This window comes from Maylandia zebra, linkage group LG6 (genome assembly GCF_041146795.1).
Source record: "Maylandia zebra isolate NMK-2024a linkage group LG6, Mzebra_GT3a, whole genome shotgun sequence".
NCBI classification, from domain to species: Eukaryota; Metazoa; Chordata; class Actinopteri; order Cichliformes; family Cichlidae; genus Maylandia; species Maylandia zebra.
In genome coordinates, this window is record NC_135172.1 from 37,196,375 (window position 1) to 37,215,278 (window position 18,904).

General features: G+C 40.6%; 3 protein-coding genes across 6 annotated transcripts; all 3 read right to left on the reverse strand.

The window, feature by feature from the left end:
• Positions 1-1,899: 1,899 nt before the first annotated feature.
• best2 (bestrophin 2) lies at positions 1,900-11,529 on the reverse strand. Of its 3 annotated transcripts, none has more exons than XM_076885192.1 (10): positions 10,914-11,529; positions 10,588-10,761; positions 10,410-10,504; positions 8,244-8,477; positions 7,708-7,862; positions 7,538-7,615; positions 5,894-6,046; positions 5,698-5,778; positions 5,252-5,406; positions 1,900-5,007 (listed from the first exon to the last, which is right to left on the reverse strand). In XM_076885192.1, exons 2-10 carry the CDS (start codon positions 10,737-10,739, stop codon positions 4,227-4,229), a joined length of 1,884 nt encoding a protein of 627 aa, XP_076741307.1. In that variant the 5' UTR covers positions 10,740-10,761; positions 10,914-11,529; the 3' UTR covers positions 1,900-4,226. The 3 variants fall into 3 exon arrangements, with proteins under 3 accessions (XP_076741307.1, XP_004538942.1, XP_076741306.1); XM_004538885.4 differs by having other exon boundaries at positions 10,588-10,789; XM_076885191.1 differs by having other exon boundaries at positions 10,588-10,806.
• Positions 11,530-11,880: 351 nt separating this feature from the next.
• On the reverse strand, positions 11,881-16,914 carry get3 (guided entry of tail-anchored proteins factor 3, ATPase). 2 transcript variants are annotated; one of them, XR_190873.4, is made up of 8 exons: positions 16,742-16,914; positions 15,695-15,842; positions 15,092-15,240; positions 14,846-14,996; positions 14,567-14,674; positions 13,434-13,631; positions 12,993-13,343; positions 11,881-12,853 (listed from the first exon to the last, which is right to left on the reverse strand). XR_190873.4 is itself a non-coding variant. In XM_004538884.4 (7 exons), exons 1-7 carry the CDS (start codon positions 16,882-16,884, stop codon positions 13,215-13,217), a joined length of 1,026 nt encoding a protein of 341 aa, XP_004538941.1. In that variant the 5' UTR covers positions 16,885-16,914; the 3' UTR covers positions 11,881-13,214. The 2 variants fall into 2 exon arrangements, 1 of the variants encoding a protein (XP_004538941.1); XM_004538884.4 differs by having other exon boundaries at positions 11,881-13,343.
• Positions 16,915-17,082: 168 nt separating this feature from the next.
• On the reverse strand, positions 17,083-18,855 carry LOC101476065 (noggin-2). The gene has a single exon (XM_004538883.4). It carries the CDS (start codon positions 18,658-18,660, stop codon positions 17,656-17,658), a length of 1,005 nt encoding a protein of 334 aa, XP_004538940.3. The 5' UTR covers positions 18,661-18,855; the 3' UTR covers positions 17,083-17,655.
• Positions 18,856-18,904: the final 49 nt, after the last annotated feature.

The following is an 18,904-nucleotide window of genomic DNA, read 5'->3' on the forward strand; positions in this document are numbered from 1 at the left end:
TTGGGCGTGCTCACTTTCAGTTTTAGTTTGAAATAAAGCGGTTTAGGAGCTCCGTCTTCTTGTGGTTGGCCTCACTGATCATCCACCCACTCATATTTAATACACCTGCTGGACTTGTGTGTTGTGTTCCCAGGACTAAAGTGTATCGGTGTATCATTCCCGATCGAGTTATAGTGAAAGCTATAAATATAGATGGAATAAATAAGAATTTCCGTTAACTTGAGTGTTTTTATATTTATAGGTTTTGGTATGGGTAAGCTGATGCGAGGAAACTGACTGTGATGAAGCAGAAATTGAAGTAAGTAGGAGGAAGCTTTCACAACTGATGTTCAAGCAATGCTAACTAACAGGAATCTGCAGCATTTCTTGTGTCTGTTGTGGTCTTGTGATCCACATCTGTCATAACAAAGTAAACATTCACAGGTTTCATATTCCAAGAAGCTTATCTTGTGAAAGTTTCCTTTCTTCCCACATTTTTTGTTTCTTTTGCTTTTTTCTGTTTCAGGAACACGCTTCTTTTTCCACAAAGTCCATAAACTGAAACTACACAGTGTCAAACACATATAAACAGTGTGAGTACTGAAGTGTGCAAACACACACTACTATGTGGTAAATATGGGCTGATTGTTGGACGGCAGAGCAGCTCTGAGTCTTAGGCTTACTGAGATAGTTTCAGTAAGCCTGCTTGCTGACCTCAGTTCTCCTGGTTCCAGAGAAATGCACACTTCTTTGAAATCCTCCCCCACACTCGTGTTTTCACACTTAATGACAGAAGCATCAACCACATTTCCCCTGAAGCCAGCACAAAGACTGGAATGGGTTGACCTTTGTAAAAACTGACTCTGGGAGACTGACAAAAGAGGGCTTCAGTACAAAAGTATAGCCACATGTGGCCGGACAGTTTCTGTGTTTCTTGATGTTCCCTGATATGCAGATACTGCTGGCCTTTGATGCTGGTCAAGTGATAATGAGGGGAATTACAGAATTTTTGGGTCACTGAAACTTCAGTTACACAGACAAACAAACATGTTTGTCTGTGTAACCGTAGTAAGTGCCAGCTCTTTGTAGAAACATCAGATTGTTGCGACATGATGCAGCTCATAAAAAGATTCAGTCTCAATCTCTAACATCAATTTATTAGCATTGTTTTCCAGGTCGTAACTTTTGTGCTGATAACACTTTATGACGCGCAGCTTTATACCCTATTTATTTCCACGTGTGTCAAGCTTATTGTGTTGTGTCACTGCACTAATCCCCTCCCGAGGGACTGAGTGAATGTCCCCAGATCAGCAGGATGGGATCCTTGACTTTGGAGAGGAGTGCAGAACACTTCGGAGAACCTCTCCATATTGTTCTGTACGTAAGGTCTTCTGCTCCAAAACAGCCGAGAGCGGCACTGAGCTGTGATGAGGGTAGGTCATGGGCCTTCTGCTGTGTCATTGGGTCAGACATGCAGTTGCATTTTGGTTATATTCTGCTCATATTTGTCTTTGATCCGTCTGAAATAATGAGCAGCAATGCAGAGGCAAGTCTGCACAAAGGCATCTATCTCAGAGGTGAGCTCGTATCTGCTTGTTTCTCTAAATTGATTTTAAGTGTCACAGATTTATTAAACAAGGCCCAGACAGGAAGAAGAGGGGAAATGGATCCTGGCAGCCTGGCAAAGCATTACGAGTACTGCAGTACTGTTCAGAAAGCATACATAAAAGTTAAGAAGAATGGCTTTGAGGATAACACTAACTTAAAAACAAGTCCACAAGTGATTGCATGGATTAAACAATATCACTGTTTGTTTCTTGTTTTTGTTATTTACCCATCTCCTTTGCTTCTAAGAAGATCAGACTGAGCCAGCATCAATACGAATCTAAAAATATGAGCGACCAAACAACTCCCACTTCCCACTTTACTGAGGTGACCTTTTGCACTCCTCTTTTCCACCCATAATAAGTCTTTCACTGCCTATAAATCAACCAAGCCACCTAAAATGATTGCTCCTTAGTCTTGTTTTGGCTCTGGGCAACCCATACTCCCAAATCAGTTCCATTTTATTAGATGTTAAAAATGTAGTTTATTAATCCAAAGAGCCGATATAGCTCTGAGGCAACTGTTAGACATGATCGAAATGGTGATTCGTGACGGGAGAAACTGTAGTTAACATCCCTTAGTTTGAAATGTGAAAAATATTGTATCCTCTTGTAGGAGCAAAGCCTGTGTGAGGCTTGCTTAAGTACTTTGACTTTTCTTTTAACTGACTTCTGTGCCTGTGCTGTTTTTTGTTTGCTGCTATCGCCCCCTGCTGGTCACTGTTGGTACAGAATGTACATTTGGCACTTGCAGATAACAGTAGGGCTGGGTATCGTCACTGATTTCTAGAATCGATTCAATTCCGATTCACAAGGCCCCGAATCGATTCGATCCACGATTCGATTTAATTCGATTCGATTTAAATCTGGGAAATTTTGACAGTCAGAAATATTATAATTCAGATCAGTACATTTACATATTTTTGTATCAATAAAAAGGAAGCTGACACACGCAAGACTTTATCACAGGTGTGAGCATCACAGCAGATGCCTTTGTGTCAAAGTAGCTGAGGATAAAACACAGAAAAACATGAAGGTGATTTTCCTGGCCTGGGATTTTATAAAAATATTCTGCAGTACATCAAAAACGAAAGAAAACCATTAATCAACATATGAACATCACCTCTGAAGTTACAGCGGTTTTATTAGAGACACAGCGTTTTGCATTTTGAATAATTTTAAAAAGTTTAAATTTGTTCAGTATTGAACAGCAGAAATGAGGTTTTCTTTTCGGAAGAATGTAAAAGGGAAAAAACAGCGGCCGACAGCCTGTAAACAACAGTAGACTTGTGCGTAACAAGCAAGCGAATAATGAAGAAAGGGAAACTGTTCTTGAAGTACAGAGAGAGAGCTGTGCATCACAGTGGAAGCAAAACAGTAAAAGTCTGAGTGAATTCATGACGATGTTTATGTGAAGCGTTTGGATCTTCTTTTGCTGCTGGTTCGGTCAATATTGTTTGGAGAGAGATCAAACTAACAGCTTTAGAATCGGCGCATAAAGGGCGTGCACACAAAGCGTGGACCCGCCAACAGATCAGAGTCAGCGAGCTGTCGGCTTTCAGCCCCGACTGTGAGAAAAGCGACATCTAACTGATTCTGATCCGCGGGTCCCGCTGTGTGTTTAAGTCTTTGTGCAGAATCCGTGTTCCTGCTCTCATTTACTGTCTTAACTGTTTGGTGGTTCTTGAAATTTTGTGAGATTTCACCTGAGATTCTGGCATTTTGGGCAAAATAAATTTATATTAAAAAATCGATTCAGGATTTTAATGAATCGATTTTACGTTATCCAAGCCAGAATCGATTTTAATCGATGAATCGATTATAAGAACCCACCCCTAGATAACAGTGTTGTAGCTATATTATAACTATACATGTGTTTTTAGATACTCATTCATTGGTCTGTTGAAACAGTGTATCAAATGTATAATTTTTTGTTGAATTATTGTGTTAATTAATTTAAGCCAATATTATTATTATGAATATATTATAATAAGTAGTAGAAAATGAAAACAATAAGTCATAAATGTGTATGTATTTACTTTTTTAAATAATCAAGATGAATTAGATGAACATAGAAAACTGTGTCACGCATGCATTTTGCTTTCTTTTCAGAATAAACTTTGGTTAAAGTTAAAAGTTTTAAGTTTTACAACTCTAAAATAAAATCTGCTATCTCTCATCGACTATCAAGATGCAGCATCCAGATTACTCTGAGCTCTTCCCTTTTAAAAATGATAGAAATAACAATAATTTTCCACCTGCTTCCGGTTACAGTAATTCAAAATGATCAAACTTAAATAGATTTTTTCTATCTCAGACAAACATGGATTTCCAAAGGTCATGGTATTCCTTTAAACATATCAAAACATAGTGTTATTCATATTTCCTATCCCTCTCTTCCTTTTGATTTTTGAAACTAATTACAGATCATCGTTGAAAGCCAAACTTCAGAAGTTGCATGACAAAATCAGAGTGCTTTATGTACTAAACTAATTTCCAAAAACTGTGGCCGCGAAGGTGCTACTAACTAGTAAGACTGAAAGTCCCACTTCAGTGACTAACTTCACTTCTGAAAGCATGCACTGCATCAAGCCTTATATTTTCAAACCATCGCAAGTTCATGTGAACCTACCAACTGTCCACCTAAGACCCTGTGAGCTCTGACCCCATGCTCACACTGCGAAAACGCTGAGGTTCACTGAAGGACGGCACAGTGAGGAAGGACATTTTGTTTCCTCCCAAGGGAGGTTTGGGGGTGGACACAGCTTTGTTGTGACTGATAGCTGGCTGGGAGCTGCAGAGCTCCAGACTAGAGTGGGCAGCTGGGTGAAAGAGGAGAGCAGAGGGGTGACTCGAGGTGATGGGAATGGAGGAGTATGGTCGAGAAGACTTCTCTCTGGAGGACTTAGGTGGGGGAGGAAGCAGAGACACTGGAGCTCTGGTTGTCTCTCCGCTCTCTCCTTTCCCTTCTTCTTCCCCAATCTGGTGCTCTTCGTTGCACTTACTCTCCACTCTACTCAACTCTTTCCTCTCCTTGATGGCAGGTTGCTCTCCTGGCCTGTCCTGCTCAGACCCAAACTGAATCTCCAGCAAAGGCGTTCTGGCACTCTTCTCATCCCTAAAACTGCACACAGTGCTCTGTGTCTCCTGCCCGAGCCCTGATGGCAGAGACCCCGCTTTACCTATTTTACAGCTGTCCTCGTCTTCATCATCGCTGTTGTACTGGTCAATGCCGGGGGAGTGGCGCTGTCTCTGGAGCTGTGCTGAGGTGCGTCGAAGGGCCCCTCCCATTAGGCCAGTCGGTGATGGGGCTGAGTTGAGAAGGCGGTTGAAGAGAGCCATGTTAGGATGGCGAGTTCCTGACTCTTCCAAGTTCTCAGCAATATCTTCCAGAGGCTGGAAGTGCATCTCCTCTTTAGGAATCCTGTCAAGCGATACAGCAATTTATGTTCCATGTTCAGAGTTGTGTTTTGCGTTTTCAGCCTTCCTCTGGGGAACAGGTTTTACCATTTCTCAGCCCTAACTACGTCAAAGTACTTGATTTAATTTAGGTGCATTACTTTCATTTTCACAACTGAAATTTTCCCACCATGAGGGGGGAATCCAGTTGAAGGTGTCAAAGTCACAAAGGAAGTACACGTACAATGAGAAGGTAATGTAAAACTTACGCCATGTCAAAAGTGGACCCCTGGAACGAGGGCTTACGCAGGACGAAGAGAGTGGCTGCGGTGTAGGGTGGACGGGGATTGGAGTCATTCCAGTAACGGTCTCTCTCCATCATCGGCAAATCTCCATACATCTCATCCACAGCCATCATGGAAACCTACAGAATGAAATGCAAAGAGATGCACACATAATAAGTATCCACAATAAGAAAAAAAGTCCAATTAAAATCAAGCAAGCACAACAGAAACAAATTTTACCTGATGGTCGCTCTCTGAAAACATTTAAAACAGATTACAATAACTGCCACAGTGTCATTATAGTAGGCCAGAGATATGGAGGAGAAATTTAAAAAACAAAACAATGAAGAAGCTGCATTTGATAATGAGGCCACAAAGTTCCTCCCTGAGAAGTTGATTGCTACAAGATCAGAAAAAGAGCATTAAGAAACCTGGAAGTTTCTGTCTATCAGCCAGTTGGTCTCAAAGTCGTCATCATCTTCTCCAAAAGGGTTGATCAGCTGCTCAGCAACCTTCAGAACAAAACATAAAATATGAAAAAAACCCACAATAACTCTCCATGTGTTACTTTTTTTTTTTTTTTTAGAATCAAACAGGGAATAAATGTGCTGTAAGCCTAAATCTGACCTTGAGCCAGCCTGCATAAAAGAAGAACTGCAGTAGAGTGAAGATGGGCACATAGAGGTCAAGGTCATGACCTGGATAACCTTGACTGGGGTCCAGGAACTGGCGACCAATTAGACACACCAGGAAAAAACTGTACACGGCCAAAGTCACCACCTGAGGGACAGATGGATTTAGGTGGTTTTGTGGTTTACTCTGCAGCTTTTCTTTAACCTCTTTTTTATCATTACAATACTAAAATGATCAAAAATAAGCACTAAAATACACTTATTTTATTTTACATTTACAACAGATTAAGTGTTTATTAAAGACAGTTTATGTGAACATCAACAAATGCAATCTGACTAATCAAAAATTTATTTAATAGCTGCATACAAATACACTGAGCCATATTCCTTAATTAAGTTATGTACTTATAAACACTAACACAGTAAATAAGTCTTTTTGGTTACTTATTTTTGATTGTTGCATGTTTGATCCTATATATCACAAAGCTCTAGAATGCAGCTGTAGTTATAGATTTGTTTTATTAGTTAAAATTATTACTTTTTATAAAAATCACTGTAAAAGCTAAGTACGTCCTTACTGTTTCCATTGGAAATAAGAGGATAAGTAGCAGCTAGGTGTTGCTAATCAAATGCACTTAATGAGATGATAATCAACAAGTGTGACCACCTCTGTACAAGCAGAGGTTTTAGCAGTTTGCCAGTCTGAAGCATTCAGGTAAGTGTTAACACAATGCCGCAATCATTCCAGGAGTGGACATCCCAGCAAATTCATCCCATGGTTAGAGTGTGTTGCGCTCAGACAAATTGCAAGAATTAGACTCTGAACAACATCTCAGACTCTACAGACCTCAGTTAGCGCTCAGTGTTCAAGTTCATGGTAGTACAATTAGAAAAAGACTGAACAAGTATGGTTTGTTTGGAAGCTTCCCCTTGAGAAAGCCTCTCCTCTCTAACGAACATGGCAACATGACTTAAGTTACACCTGAAAGAAACCATAAGACTCCCAGAACAATGTCCGGTGGACATTACACACAGTACCACATTTAATGAAAACCAAGCACAGCATATTAGCATAAGCGCCTCATATCAGATGTGAAGCACATTGGTGTTTTGGGCTTATTTTCCAGCCACAGGACGTGTGCACCTTCTAATCATTGAGTTGACCATAAACTCCCCTGTGCACCAAATGTTATAGAGTCAAATGTGAAGTCATCTATCTAAAACAACTGAAGCAATGAACATTGAAAGACTGATAAAGTCATACAGAAAATAATTACTTTGAGTTACTGCTGCTAAAAGGTCGATCTACAAGCTACTAAATCACAGGATGTACTTAGTTTTTCACGAGACTGCATAGAGTGCTGTGAAAACTTTTTATTTCAAATGAATGTACATGACTTGTCACTAGGGACTAATTTATTATTTATATTTGAACAATTACAATTTGAGAGATGCAGTCTTTCACCTGTAAGTTTTTGTCACTTCAGCTGGAAGCAATCGCAGTCATTTCTTTGACATCAGTGAATAAAATTGAAACAAAAGCCTAATGTAAAAAAAAATGTTTGTGTGAAAGAAAATCATAGTTTAATTAAAGATGTGTGTAAGAGTTAATAGCAGTGCGATAATAGTCAGCACTTACCTGAGTGTAGACCAGAGGAACACTGATCATGTCATAATGAAACAGCATGCTACACTTCCCTCTGAATGCATTCAGTTCCTGTTCACACACAAATAAAGAAACTAGCTGTCTGTGTGAATGCATATCTAAGCCTGCATATCCACCAAAACACAACTTTAATTCTGCTGTACCTCCAGCAGTAGTTTGAGAGTGTGATTGTCTTTGATTCTGCCCTCGCAGCGAGCCATAGCAGCCAAGTTGGTGAACCAAACACAGGGAATCCAGTACTTGTTATATGGAGAGTGGAGACCCTCAAACTTCTTTCGCTCATCTCTTGTCATGAATCCTGCATGGACCAAAACCGGACTTGTTTATTATGTAAGACTTCAGTTTAAATAACAGCAAGAAACTGGGATGAGGATTCATAGACAATAGTCACAAAGAACTGCTTCAGAAAACAAACATAGTCTTCTGACGCTGTTCAAATCTCTGAGAATTGTTTGTGACTCTGTGAAATAACTTCACATTGTAAATCAAAGCAGGAGAGTCATTTGTGTGTGACTGGGCTAAAACACTTTGGGTCACTTCTTGACTACAGCCTGGGAAACATCTGATCACTGATACTCATCATCAGCATCAGCGAATGAATGGCTATTTTACATTAACAGCTAAGAATAGACCCACACCACTCTCATCACCATCTTCCCTCCTTCACCATCCTTCTTACCAGCTTCTACCACGTGGTCCATGGTGGGGAAACGTTTGAAGACAGCAGTGCTGACAGAGCGGAGGATGAGCAGGGCTGACAGACTGGCGTAGCGCATCATGGTGCGCCTCAGCAGACGGCCTCGCTCGTCGCTCCCCTGGAGGCCGCCTGACAGGACGCACATGAGTCTGTCAGGGAGTGGGATGCTGGTGTACTGGTTCCACCACCTGTTCACCACCAGGGTCACATAGAAACCTGCAAACAGCAGTGGACAGATGATTACTACTGAAGATCTAAGTAAAAAACTGGAACTTTTAAAAAACATGAGATCATATGCTATCTTGTAAGGTCCATAAAGGGGCCTAAAGGATGTCAAGTGGTTTGAGTTTACTGTTACAGTGCTGTGAAAAAGTATTTGCCCCCTTCCTGAGTGGCTAATCCAAACCTATCCAGCCCTATGTGAAAAAGTAACCCAACTCATGTTAAATCATGAATTAACTGCGATTAACCACGTTTTTGAAACACTGAGTTCACTTTCACTACCCACACCCAGGTCTGATTACCGCTAGACCTGCTAAATCAAGAAATCACATAATATAATCTACCCGACAAAGTGAAATAGGATAAAAGATCTTAACAGAAACACATCAGGTCGTGGTCTAAAAATCTAAAGCTGAGAAACAAAGTCACTGATGTCTATTAATCTGAAAAGGATTACACAGGTTTTGGGACTCCAGTGAACCAGAGTAAGAGTCATTATCCACAAATGGAGAACATTTGGAACAGTGGTGAACCTTCCCAGGAGTGGCCATCCTACCAAAACTATTCCTAAAGTGCACTGACAACTCAACCAGGATCACCAAAGAGCTCAAAATGACATGTAAAGAACAACAACTTAAATAAAAAAGAAAAGAAAAAACAACATCTCACAAGGAGTCAAAGGCCAGGGTGAAGAGGTGGGTTTTCAGAAGTGTTTTAAAAACAGGCAGAGAAGAGGCCTGTCTAATCTCTAAAGGCAGATTGTTCCACAGTTTTAGAGCTGCTACGGCAAAAGTACGATCTCCTCTAAGCTTATGCATATAATGCTGTAGCAACTCAGAGAGATAAGATGGGGCTAGGCCATGGAGGCTTTAAATGCAAATAAAATCATTTTAAAATTAATCCTAAAAGAAATGGGCAGCCAGTGAATTAAAATAAAAGACTGGCAAATATATGGCCTTAATGGAAGAGTTTCAAAGAGAAATTCTCTGCTGACCAAAAACAACACAAACGCTTTTTTCACATTTGCCAAAAACCCCCCCCCAAAAAAACAGGACTTTTAGAAAGTATTCTGTGGACTGATGAGACAAAAGTTGAACTTTTTGGAAGGTTTAATGATGTAAAACTAACACAGCACTTATTAACAGTCAAACATAGTAGTCATAGTTGCCATTACTTGCGGTACCACGAATTCTGATATCTACTAGAAAATCCTGAAGGAGAATGCTCAGCCATCAGTTCATGTCCTGAAGATCAAACACACTCAGATTATGCACCAGGACAATGATCGGAAACACAGCAGCAATTCCATCTACTCAGGATATCGTTGTCTAATGATAAAATTTGTTTGATGATCTGACAAATATCCAAAAAACTAAAAATTAGAGGCAAATACTTTTTCACAGCATTGAACATAATGTCTTGTTAAGCCCGATGGATCCCAATAGAGAACCAGTAACCTTGACTAATGACTCACAGGATGCATAAGAATAATTAGGTGATTTACATCCACAAAGTAAAACCAACGAAACACGCAAACAGTGCAAGGACGGATGAACTTCAACAAAAGCGGAGTCTGTAAACTGAAAATCCCTCATGTAGTAAATGCACTAAAGGGTTTTTAAGACCCGCACAAAAATCTGCTATTATCACTGTTAAAAATGTGTAGATCTCTTTTTAAAAACATTATTCTAATATTTGCATAATCAAACCTTCAATTACAAACAGCAGATATGTAACTCTAGAAGCTACAAACCCATGAAACAAGGGTCTCGATGTCTAGAGCTGAGGATCGCTGACAAAAATCTATAAAACATGAGCCTTGTCCTATTTAGCAAACTATTCCTATTTTCTGGATGCAAACATCAGGAGTAAATCATAAAAGTGAAAAAGATCTGGGAGACAGCAAAAAGGTGATCATTAGCTTACCCAGTACAAAAGACATGGGGATGAGACTGGCATAGTGATTGCAGTAAATTGCCAGCTTTTCGAAATACCTTTTCTGGTCATCATACAGGAAAAATCTAAAAACAACAGAGGAAAAGTTTTCCAAAGTTTAGTATGATGAATGGATCAAAGCACTGATAAAGCAATCCTCCTTTCTCACCTGTAAGTAATACTGATGGCGGTATACATGGCAAAGAAAGCCAGGAATTCTTTATATAACACCTTGTAGATGCTCCCTTTCCAGGCCCAGAGCAGCTTGGAGAAGCCACAGAATCGGGCGTTTGCAACTCTAGCCGTGTATGTGACCGTCATCAGTGACAGAAGATCTACAAGTCTCCAGAATAAAATAAAAAAAAAAACAGCTGTTTGGAAGAAACAGCTAAACTCAGGTGAGCCAGAGACAATGAGAACATGATCTCACAAAAAAAGTTTTTATTTCTAGTTATTGATTGTAGTTATTTAAAAAAAACAAAAACATCTACTTACCTTTTGTTGTGATTTAGCTTGCTGAAATGTTCAGCGCATCCCCTGTGCGTAATTGGCACCTCTGGATAAGTGAATTCATATTTTCATTTAGTAGTACCGTCTTCCATTTGCCTTGTTCTGTGCTGTTTTTTCAATGAGCTCGGAAGCCTGTGATCAAGTGGCTCCGTTAAGTTGAAGCTCATTCGGCTGCGTGGCAGTAATCCTACGTGCCTCCTCAGTGCGTCCAGTGGTCAGTGCGCCCCGGGGTAAATCCCCGAAACGAGAAGGAGGAGCTCGTTAACGCGACCCCCGACCGGGAGAGCGGGGCTAGGTGATGGAACACAAGCGACAGGCCGCAGCGCCGGGGCACCAGGAGCGCACAGGACCGTGCAGTACAGTAGAAAATTATGCAACAATAGCAAGTGAACCATGGCAAAGTTTCGTGTTAAGTGATACGAAAGAAAATCACCCAATTTTCCAGTTACAGATCAGTAATTACTGCGTGCTGCAGCTTAAATAACAAACATCTTAAGATACTCATACCATCTTAAAGGAGCATTTTATGTCAAAGCTTCCTCCACTTTTCTTAAACTTAGTTGTACTGTAATAAGGAGATATCAGTGGAGTGGAGCTCCGCACCTGGATATAGTTTGAGACTTTTTTTTAAATCATGTCTCCAAAGTACCCAACACGACTTATCGACCACACTTTAAACTGAGACACTTCTTGGCGTTCATTGATACAATAGTCATTTTGTGTCATTTTTCCTCCCACTTTTGTGTTCTTTTCAGTGGGAGGCTTTTATGTTGCTCCTGAACTGCTTTGTTGGAAGGTTAAATGGGGCTTCATGCTCTGTCGGAGCCGATCTGCACACTGCTCAGTTTGGTGGTCTGTGCGCACGCAAGAATTTGCTTCAGTCCCCTCCAATTAAACGATTAATTCAACTGGCACGCAGATGAAAAAGAAATGACCATGAAAGACTTTCAGCTGAGGCAAGTTTGTTTTAATCAACACTGACATTATAATTTAAGGAAAATCTATAGAAAACAGATTCTTACCAACTCAAAAACTGTCCGTGACAGAGAGGGGAAATGGAGCTTTTAACTGAGAGTGCACTATCCTGTCATTTATTTATGTTTCACTTGGGAAGCACCAATCAAGGCAGCCAGGAATCTGATATTCAATCAAAAGGGAAAGGATGCTTTAAATTTCCTTCACCTCACCATTCATTTAACATTTGATCAAGTGACATTCAATATGTATTTTAATTAACAAAGCGCTGAATAAGGCTACTAATATCTTTCAATGGTGTTCCCATATAGTTCTCAGTCAACAGGATGGACACAGGTTTGACAGAAACACACTGGATGAGTTTATGAGCGCTGTATAGGAACATGAACAGGGAGATCAGCAGTGCCCAACAGCTTTAGCTTCCAGCTCAAACATCACCAGTCACATCAAATAAAACTGCAACCTTCCTCCACATACCAACCAAAGCAACTAGTGTCCTTTATGGATAGAAAACAATAAATCTGACTGATGTTCTCATTATTGTCATCTAATGATCTGATAAATGGTAAAAGACACTCAAATTTGTTTTGTTTCAGTTTGTTTTGGTTGCAATAACAAGGCTGTAACTAAAGACCACACAAGCTGTCTTCCTGGTTTTTTTTTAGTGTTTTCTTTTTTATTTCCCTGCCACCACCACAACCTGAATATAGAAATCTGGATGGAAAAAGTGTGATACACGAGTTTGTTTGAATTTTTAAGTTGCAAATCAAATGGAAGAAGACACACAGTCACCATGAATCACACAGAATAAACAAGTCATAAACATCAACCATCTGAAAGCTGTTTTCTCCTCAAACACACAGCACTGTCACTGGAAACACTTTGTTTTCACAACTGAGGCCGGACACTGCACAGGGTGTGGGGGAGGAGGGGACGATTTTTCAATTCTTCTGTCGAGAAAAAGTTAAATGCTTAAAGTAGGAACTGCCACAGTGGATATGAAGACAAGAGAAGGTGAAGTGAGAGTAAGGCGGCACGCATATGTACCATCTTATCTCCAAAAATAATGCAGCTTCTCTATGGGTTTACTTGTGATGTCGTGGGGGGTGGGGCACCCTTCAATGCAGGCGGGTGTCTCGCTGTAACCGTGCTGTGAAGATACCGTGTTGAGGACTGAATGGATCGTCTTGAGGCTGTTGCTGCAGGATTTGAGGTTTGCTGGGGATGGAGCTCAGAGGAGGATAACTCAGACTGCAGAGCTGTGTCTGTAGAATGGGGGGAGAGGAGGCGGCCCTGCGAGGGGGCAGGACATCACTTGTTTGGGGGTTTGTAGGGTTCCAGAAGTTGCTTAGAGAACGTGTTGACCTTGTCGGCACCTCGAACTTCATGGGGCAGTAGAGGTAACTTGACTATGTGGAAATCCTCGTAAAGATCTTCCATCTGTGGGCAGAAGACAAACCACCAATAAACTTGTGTGACTTTGAACTGTAAATATTGTAAATAAACTTTCCCATTTCTCCTGATTCATACCTGGTCTAAATATTTCGACTGAATTTTATGGCGGGCTTCACACATTTTACATGGCCTGTCTGCATCAGGGAAAACGAGCTGGTTGACAATGATGTTGTGCGTGTCGATGCGGCACTTGGCCAGTTCCTGAATCAGCCGCTCTGTCTCATAAAGTGACAGAAATTCAGCAATACACACACAGATGAAGGTGGTCTGCTCCTGAAGGGTGAGAGGAAGGTGCGTCACAACACACATAGATAAAAACTATTAATATGACTTCATGAAGCTCAAATTTCCTCCAAATAGTGAATTCGTTATTTACATTAAATATTTTGTCTAAACAGGTAGATGAGTTCCCATCAAAGAACAAAATCAAAAGGAACAACAAAACCTAAAGCAGTCAAGTAAAACAGACTAGCTACTAGGGCTCAACAGGGGTGGAGTTAGAACTTTAAAAGAAAATAATAAAAAGGTGAAACTGTTGTCGAAACTTCTTTTGTCCTAATGACAAAATAGTATAAAGAGGGCTTGATAAGAGGGATACATGCATGTGCAACAGGCCGCTGTGCACAGTGAGTCACTCCAAAAAAACTCTTGTATCCACACACACTATTGACACTCGAACCAGCTAAAGTTTCTTCTGTCATCAGATAAGACTTGTTACAGAGGGTGTGCATGTAGCTACCACAGCACCTCATTAGAACAGTATATGACTGAAGTGTAGTGTGAAAAGGCTTATTCATCGTGGGTGGGTGGAGACTACAACCATTAAAGCAATTACATCTTTAACTGACAATGATGTTGCATCTGGTTCATCTGTACAATAATGCCAAAATTAGAAAGTGGCTGAAGGTAAAAAAAATGTCCAGGGATCATTATTATTTTTAGGCTAGACAAGTGTAATTTTCTTTTATCGAGTTGTTCTAAAGGCTCTCTGAAAAGCTTTCAGTTGATCCCAAATGTAAGAGAACTAGAAAACACATTTTTATATACATAATAAAATCAGAGAGGAGCACCCTCCCTTAACCTGATTTCCACCAGACAGGGCTCTTCCCGTTAAAAGGCAGTTAATTCTACCCTCAATCATCAAATCAATAGTAAGCTATTACTATATAAATCCCAAAGTTGTATAAGAATATATAAATGTGACTTACAGGGTCTTTGAACTGCTCACTAACTGAGCGAATGACTGGCAGGGTTTCTTCAAGCTTTGAGGCCAGCTGGTCTGCGTTCATGTCACCCAGACCAAGCATATTACACATCTAGAAACAGCAAAAGAGATGGACAGTGTGAGTGAAAACAAGAGAAGAGAGAAAGAGAAAACACTGGAGAAAGAAAAAGGCCAACAAAGTGAATATATTTAATCAGAAATCATGTTTTATGTGCAGAATAATGAAAATGGTTTGAACCGATCTGCTCGTCTCAGCACCCACCTGAGAGATGAAAGGGCTAATCTGGTTCTTGATCTGCATGAGGCGGCCTAGACCTCGCTCCACAATCGTGGGAAAGTTAAGCAGTCGCAGTGTGTGACCAGTAGGGGCAGTGTCAAAGACCACCACTGAGAAGTTCATTCCCTTCACTAATCTGAGATACAGGCAAACAACAGTGGTAAGTATAACACTCACTAACTGTCCTTAAAACTTCAGACATGCTGCGAGAAAACTCAAATACAAAACTACCTCATGACCTCTGCATAGCTCATAGCCTCATCGATGCCGGGGAAGGCGCTCATCGCTTCCTGCATCATCTTCTTGCCCATGCTGAGCATATTGTCCTCCTCGAAGAACTCATCAGGCAGCTCTGCCACACCCAAGCTCGGGTCAATCTCCTGTATACACATGCCCAAATCCTAAGATCAGAACACTTCAAATAGATTGCAAATGTTTTTATGCCCTCCAGTGATTGAGTTTGTTACACAGTGGTGCTTGTGAGACTCACATGTGGAACTGGCTAGCCTCGTGACTCTGAAAAGATGGTGATCTCATGCACTAACTTGTTTTTTCCAAAAACAGAATGAACAAACCCTCTGTGCTTTTTAAACTCTGTCTAAACGTTAGTCTTTAATATGATGCAAAGATGAAAATGTGGATAAGAAAATCCTTGTACTGTGGATGCTTGCTCATTGTTGTTTCATAGACTTCATCAATGTTATTAATATTATTAATAACATGCTTCTCAGAAAAAAATATATTTGCAAACATTTGAGTTCAATTTTTAATCTCATCAAGCAGCACCTCACACTTGTAACATTTAATAGCTGTTAGGTGTACACATATACTCACCATTGCAAAGAGGTTGTCATAGCCCTTAACCTTAGTGGGTACCTTTGAGAACTTCTGGTCAAAAGCATCAGAGATGTTATGGGCAGGATCTGTGGAAATGATGAGCACACTCTCCCGAACAGCAGCCAGCTGGACAGCCAAACTACAGCTGTCAGAAGGACATGGAAAGGGGACAGGTTTGTGTTTAAAGAGCCTGTTAAGAGTATTTTGTGCCCAATGTAAGCATGTAAGAAATGCTGTGCAACTGACCAACAATGAGATCCGCAATGTTTTGAATTCTTAATCCTTCATGTGCATGCATGCCGTGTAAAGCACAAAGTAAAATTCTAATCCATTTCCACTTTGTGAACATTACCTTCCCCCAGTTACTTTGATGAACGCAACTTTCGCATGCAATTATATTCCAACTGAAACACAGTAGATAACTTAAGGGATAGCATATGCGACAGTGGTTGATCTATGCGCAATGTTATCGTGGCTGCTCTGATGTGATGTACATATTTGTTTGACACATTAGATTTTTGTTAGTTATCTTGTTTGAAATAAGTCCGCTACAGACTAGATCCACGTTCATTTGGAATCGCATTTATTCATATTTTTTTCTTCTTGTTATGAATAAAGATATGATAATACGGGCTTGACAGCCTAACTCTGGAGTCTCCTTTAACTCTGGGTGAAGTAAAAGAACAGGTAACATTAGCAGCAGGTTATTGATGATGGCTTATACGGTGATTACTGAAGGTGTTGAGAAAGTCGTGAATCCATGTGTCAGCTGCTAACGTTAGCTGCTCACTGCGCTTCACAGCTACCAAACTGCTCGGCGAAAGGACTCCTTACTCAAATCTAAAACATAACAGTCACTTTTCTTTGATGCTAGCGCGTCTTTAGGTAGAAATTTAACACCAGTCTAATCTCGTCGTGGGAAAATTACCCACGCAATTCATTTTCGGACAATGATCAACGTCAACTTATGGTAACGGCTAATGCTAGCCAGCCGCTCAAGCCGAGTCAGTATCCGGAGGCAATTTAGCATTTTAATCAACTTACCTACATGTCGTTTTACCAACGCCACCCTTCCCACCCACAAATATCCATTTCAAAGATTTCTGCTCGATGATATTCTTCAGAGTTGGTTCTAACGGCTCCACATCGGGCGCATCTTCAAATTCGTCTTCCACCAAAGCTGCCATCTTGTATGTGTACAGTCAGCGACGTACAGCTCAGGAGTTACGCAAAGACGTATCCACAGTTGATGCATTCACTGCTCCTCGGAGTTTTGATCCACGCAAGGTTTCACACTGCCGCAGGGTTGTACGACATTTGGTAGTTTTAATATTGAAGACACTATTAATTTTTGACAGAAGAAGACAAGGAATCACATAGGCACTGACAATTATATTTTATTCATATTATATTCATGCGCATGTGTACATTAGAATAGTTTGCAAGGAAGTCATCTAGAAACAGGTTTATGTAGATTTTGAATTTAGAATGATTAGTATATATCTTCAATTAATACTGTCAAGTATGATCAATCAATCAAACACAACAGTGAGTTACCAAAAACACTTTCATTTTTAATGTTCTCTGTAAACAAAAAATGTTTGATACTGTTTGAATATGAAAGTGCAAAAATAGAGTGAAAAAGAAAAATTGGAAGAAACATGCACAATCCACGAATTTACCATAAACATGAATGTAGCACGAACTACACTAAACTCAGCGCCTTAGAAATTGCAGTTTACTGACGTAAAACATTTACTTAAATATTTATTAAGCCAGTTTGTACTAAAAATGTTGAAAGTTTAGAGCAGAGAAAATGAAAGAGCAGGTAGCGGCATCGTCTTAGTAATTAAAAGTAGCCATGTTCGATCATTTCAACTATAACACTGAAAATCAACAAAATAATAAAAAACACAGTGTGCACAGAAAAAAAGCCGGTCTGCAGTGATAAAAAACATTCATTTACATGAACACATGCATGCAGTCACCACAGGATAAGGCACTTGTCTCCATAAACATCTTTTCCTTGTTTCACCTGTCCCCATCTGAGCACTGCCATCAGAGTTTTCACCTCTCAATTTTCTGGAGCGATCATCTCCATCTCTGACTTCAATGCAGTGCCAAGCCAGAATCTTTATGTGTGTTGTTTGAGCTCGCACGCAGTTCATCCCACTGGGAAAGGAGCAACTTTGCCCTCCATCTGGCCCTTCACAGTCAGTCTGCCGCAGCCACCGTGGCCAGAAGGTTGGGCCCAGATCGACCCACTGGTGCTGTAATTTGCATGTTGCTGAGCGCACCAGCCATCCTCTGACTGAATTGGCAGCATCTGATGGCAGAGAACTGAGGTCCAGTTCTGCAGCCTCCTTCTCTAGTTTCTGCTGATATTTTGCTGAAGCCTTTCTCAGTTCTGGAGACACACGCAGGTTAAATTTCTCTTTGAAGGTGGTAAGGGTGGGCTGACTTCCTTTGGGGGACTCAAAAGGGTGATCTACAGACATCCAAAACGGGTCAAACGAGGATCCCAGAAGACGCAGGAGGCGAGAAGGCTGGCGATGTCTGACTTTGGGCATGTAGTGGTAGTCGTCAGCATTTGTGATGAGGGTGTATGGACGGATTGGCTGTGAGAAGGATGGGAGACTGGCTCCCAGCTGAAGAAATGGTGAATCCCAGCCTGTGCCATCCTGGTCTTGAGCAACAGTCACATTTGGATGCTGATTTTGAGTTGAAATGTTGGAAATAAAGGCCAGAGATGCATCCAGGAGAAAAGATAGGAAAATCCAACAGAGACAAATGGCAAACTGCCCACACATGGTCTTCAGATCTGGACTGTAGCTCAAAGAATGAAAAATTGCTCTTTTAGCTTTTCCCTTCAGTCCTCTAGTTATGCTTTCAGTTGGTGCTAGGTGCTTCAGGGACTCTGTGTACCCAACACCAGACATCCTTGGGCTCTTAAACAACAACATACTGAATTCAGTGTCTTATCACACAAGCAGCACTCTATTGAGTATGGCACACTTGAGTTCCCAAGACTGATATTTTGGCTAACTTGCAATCTGAATATAAGACAACTATGCTGAAATTTGGTTTAATGCAAGGTGTCACGTACCAAAATTTCCACACTTCACACTTTTGCAAAGTGCCAACTTTAAATGGGTTATCAATGAAATATTCATTGGATAAAGTTGGTGTGTAAATCACTGGACTAAG

What these genes read in the sequence shown, in the direction of transcription:
- get3 (XM_004538884.4), bottom strand. Translation starts at nt 16,884, where the DNA reads ATGGCAGCTTTGGTGGAAGACGAATTTGAAGATGCGCCCGATGTGGAG. An exon ending in TTAGCCCTTTCATCTCTCAG is followed by an intron (nt 14,675 to 14,845) that starts GTGGGTGCTGAG and finishes TGCTGTTTCTAG; the next exon opens with ATGTGTAATATGCTTGGTCT. An exon ending in AGTCGAAATATTTAGACCAG is followed by an intron (nt 13,344 to 13,433) that starts GTATGAATCAGG and finishes TTCTGCCCACAG; the next exon opens with ATGGAAGATCTTTACGAGGA.
- LOC101476065 (XM_004538883.4), bottom strand. Translation starts at nt 18,660, where the DNA reads ATGTTGTTGTTTAAGAGCCCAAGGATGTCTGGTGTTGGGTACACAGAG.
- best2 (XM_076885192.1), bottom strand. Translation starts at nt 10,739, where the DNA reads ATGACGGTCACATACACGGCTAGAGTTGCAAACGCCCGATTCTGTGGC. An exon ending in TTTATGCAGGCTGGCTCAAG is followed by an intron (nt 5,779 to 5,893) that starts GTCAGATTTAGG and finishes TTTGTTCTGAAG; the next exon opens with GTTGCTGAGCAGCTGATCAA. An exon ending in TGATAGACAGAAACTTCCAG is followed by an intron (nt 5,407 to 5,697) that starts GTTTCTTAATGC and finishes TTCATTCTGTAG; the next exon opens with GTTTCCATGATGGCTGTGGA.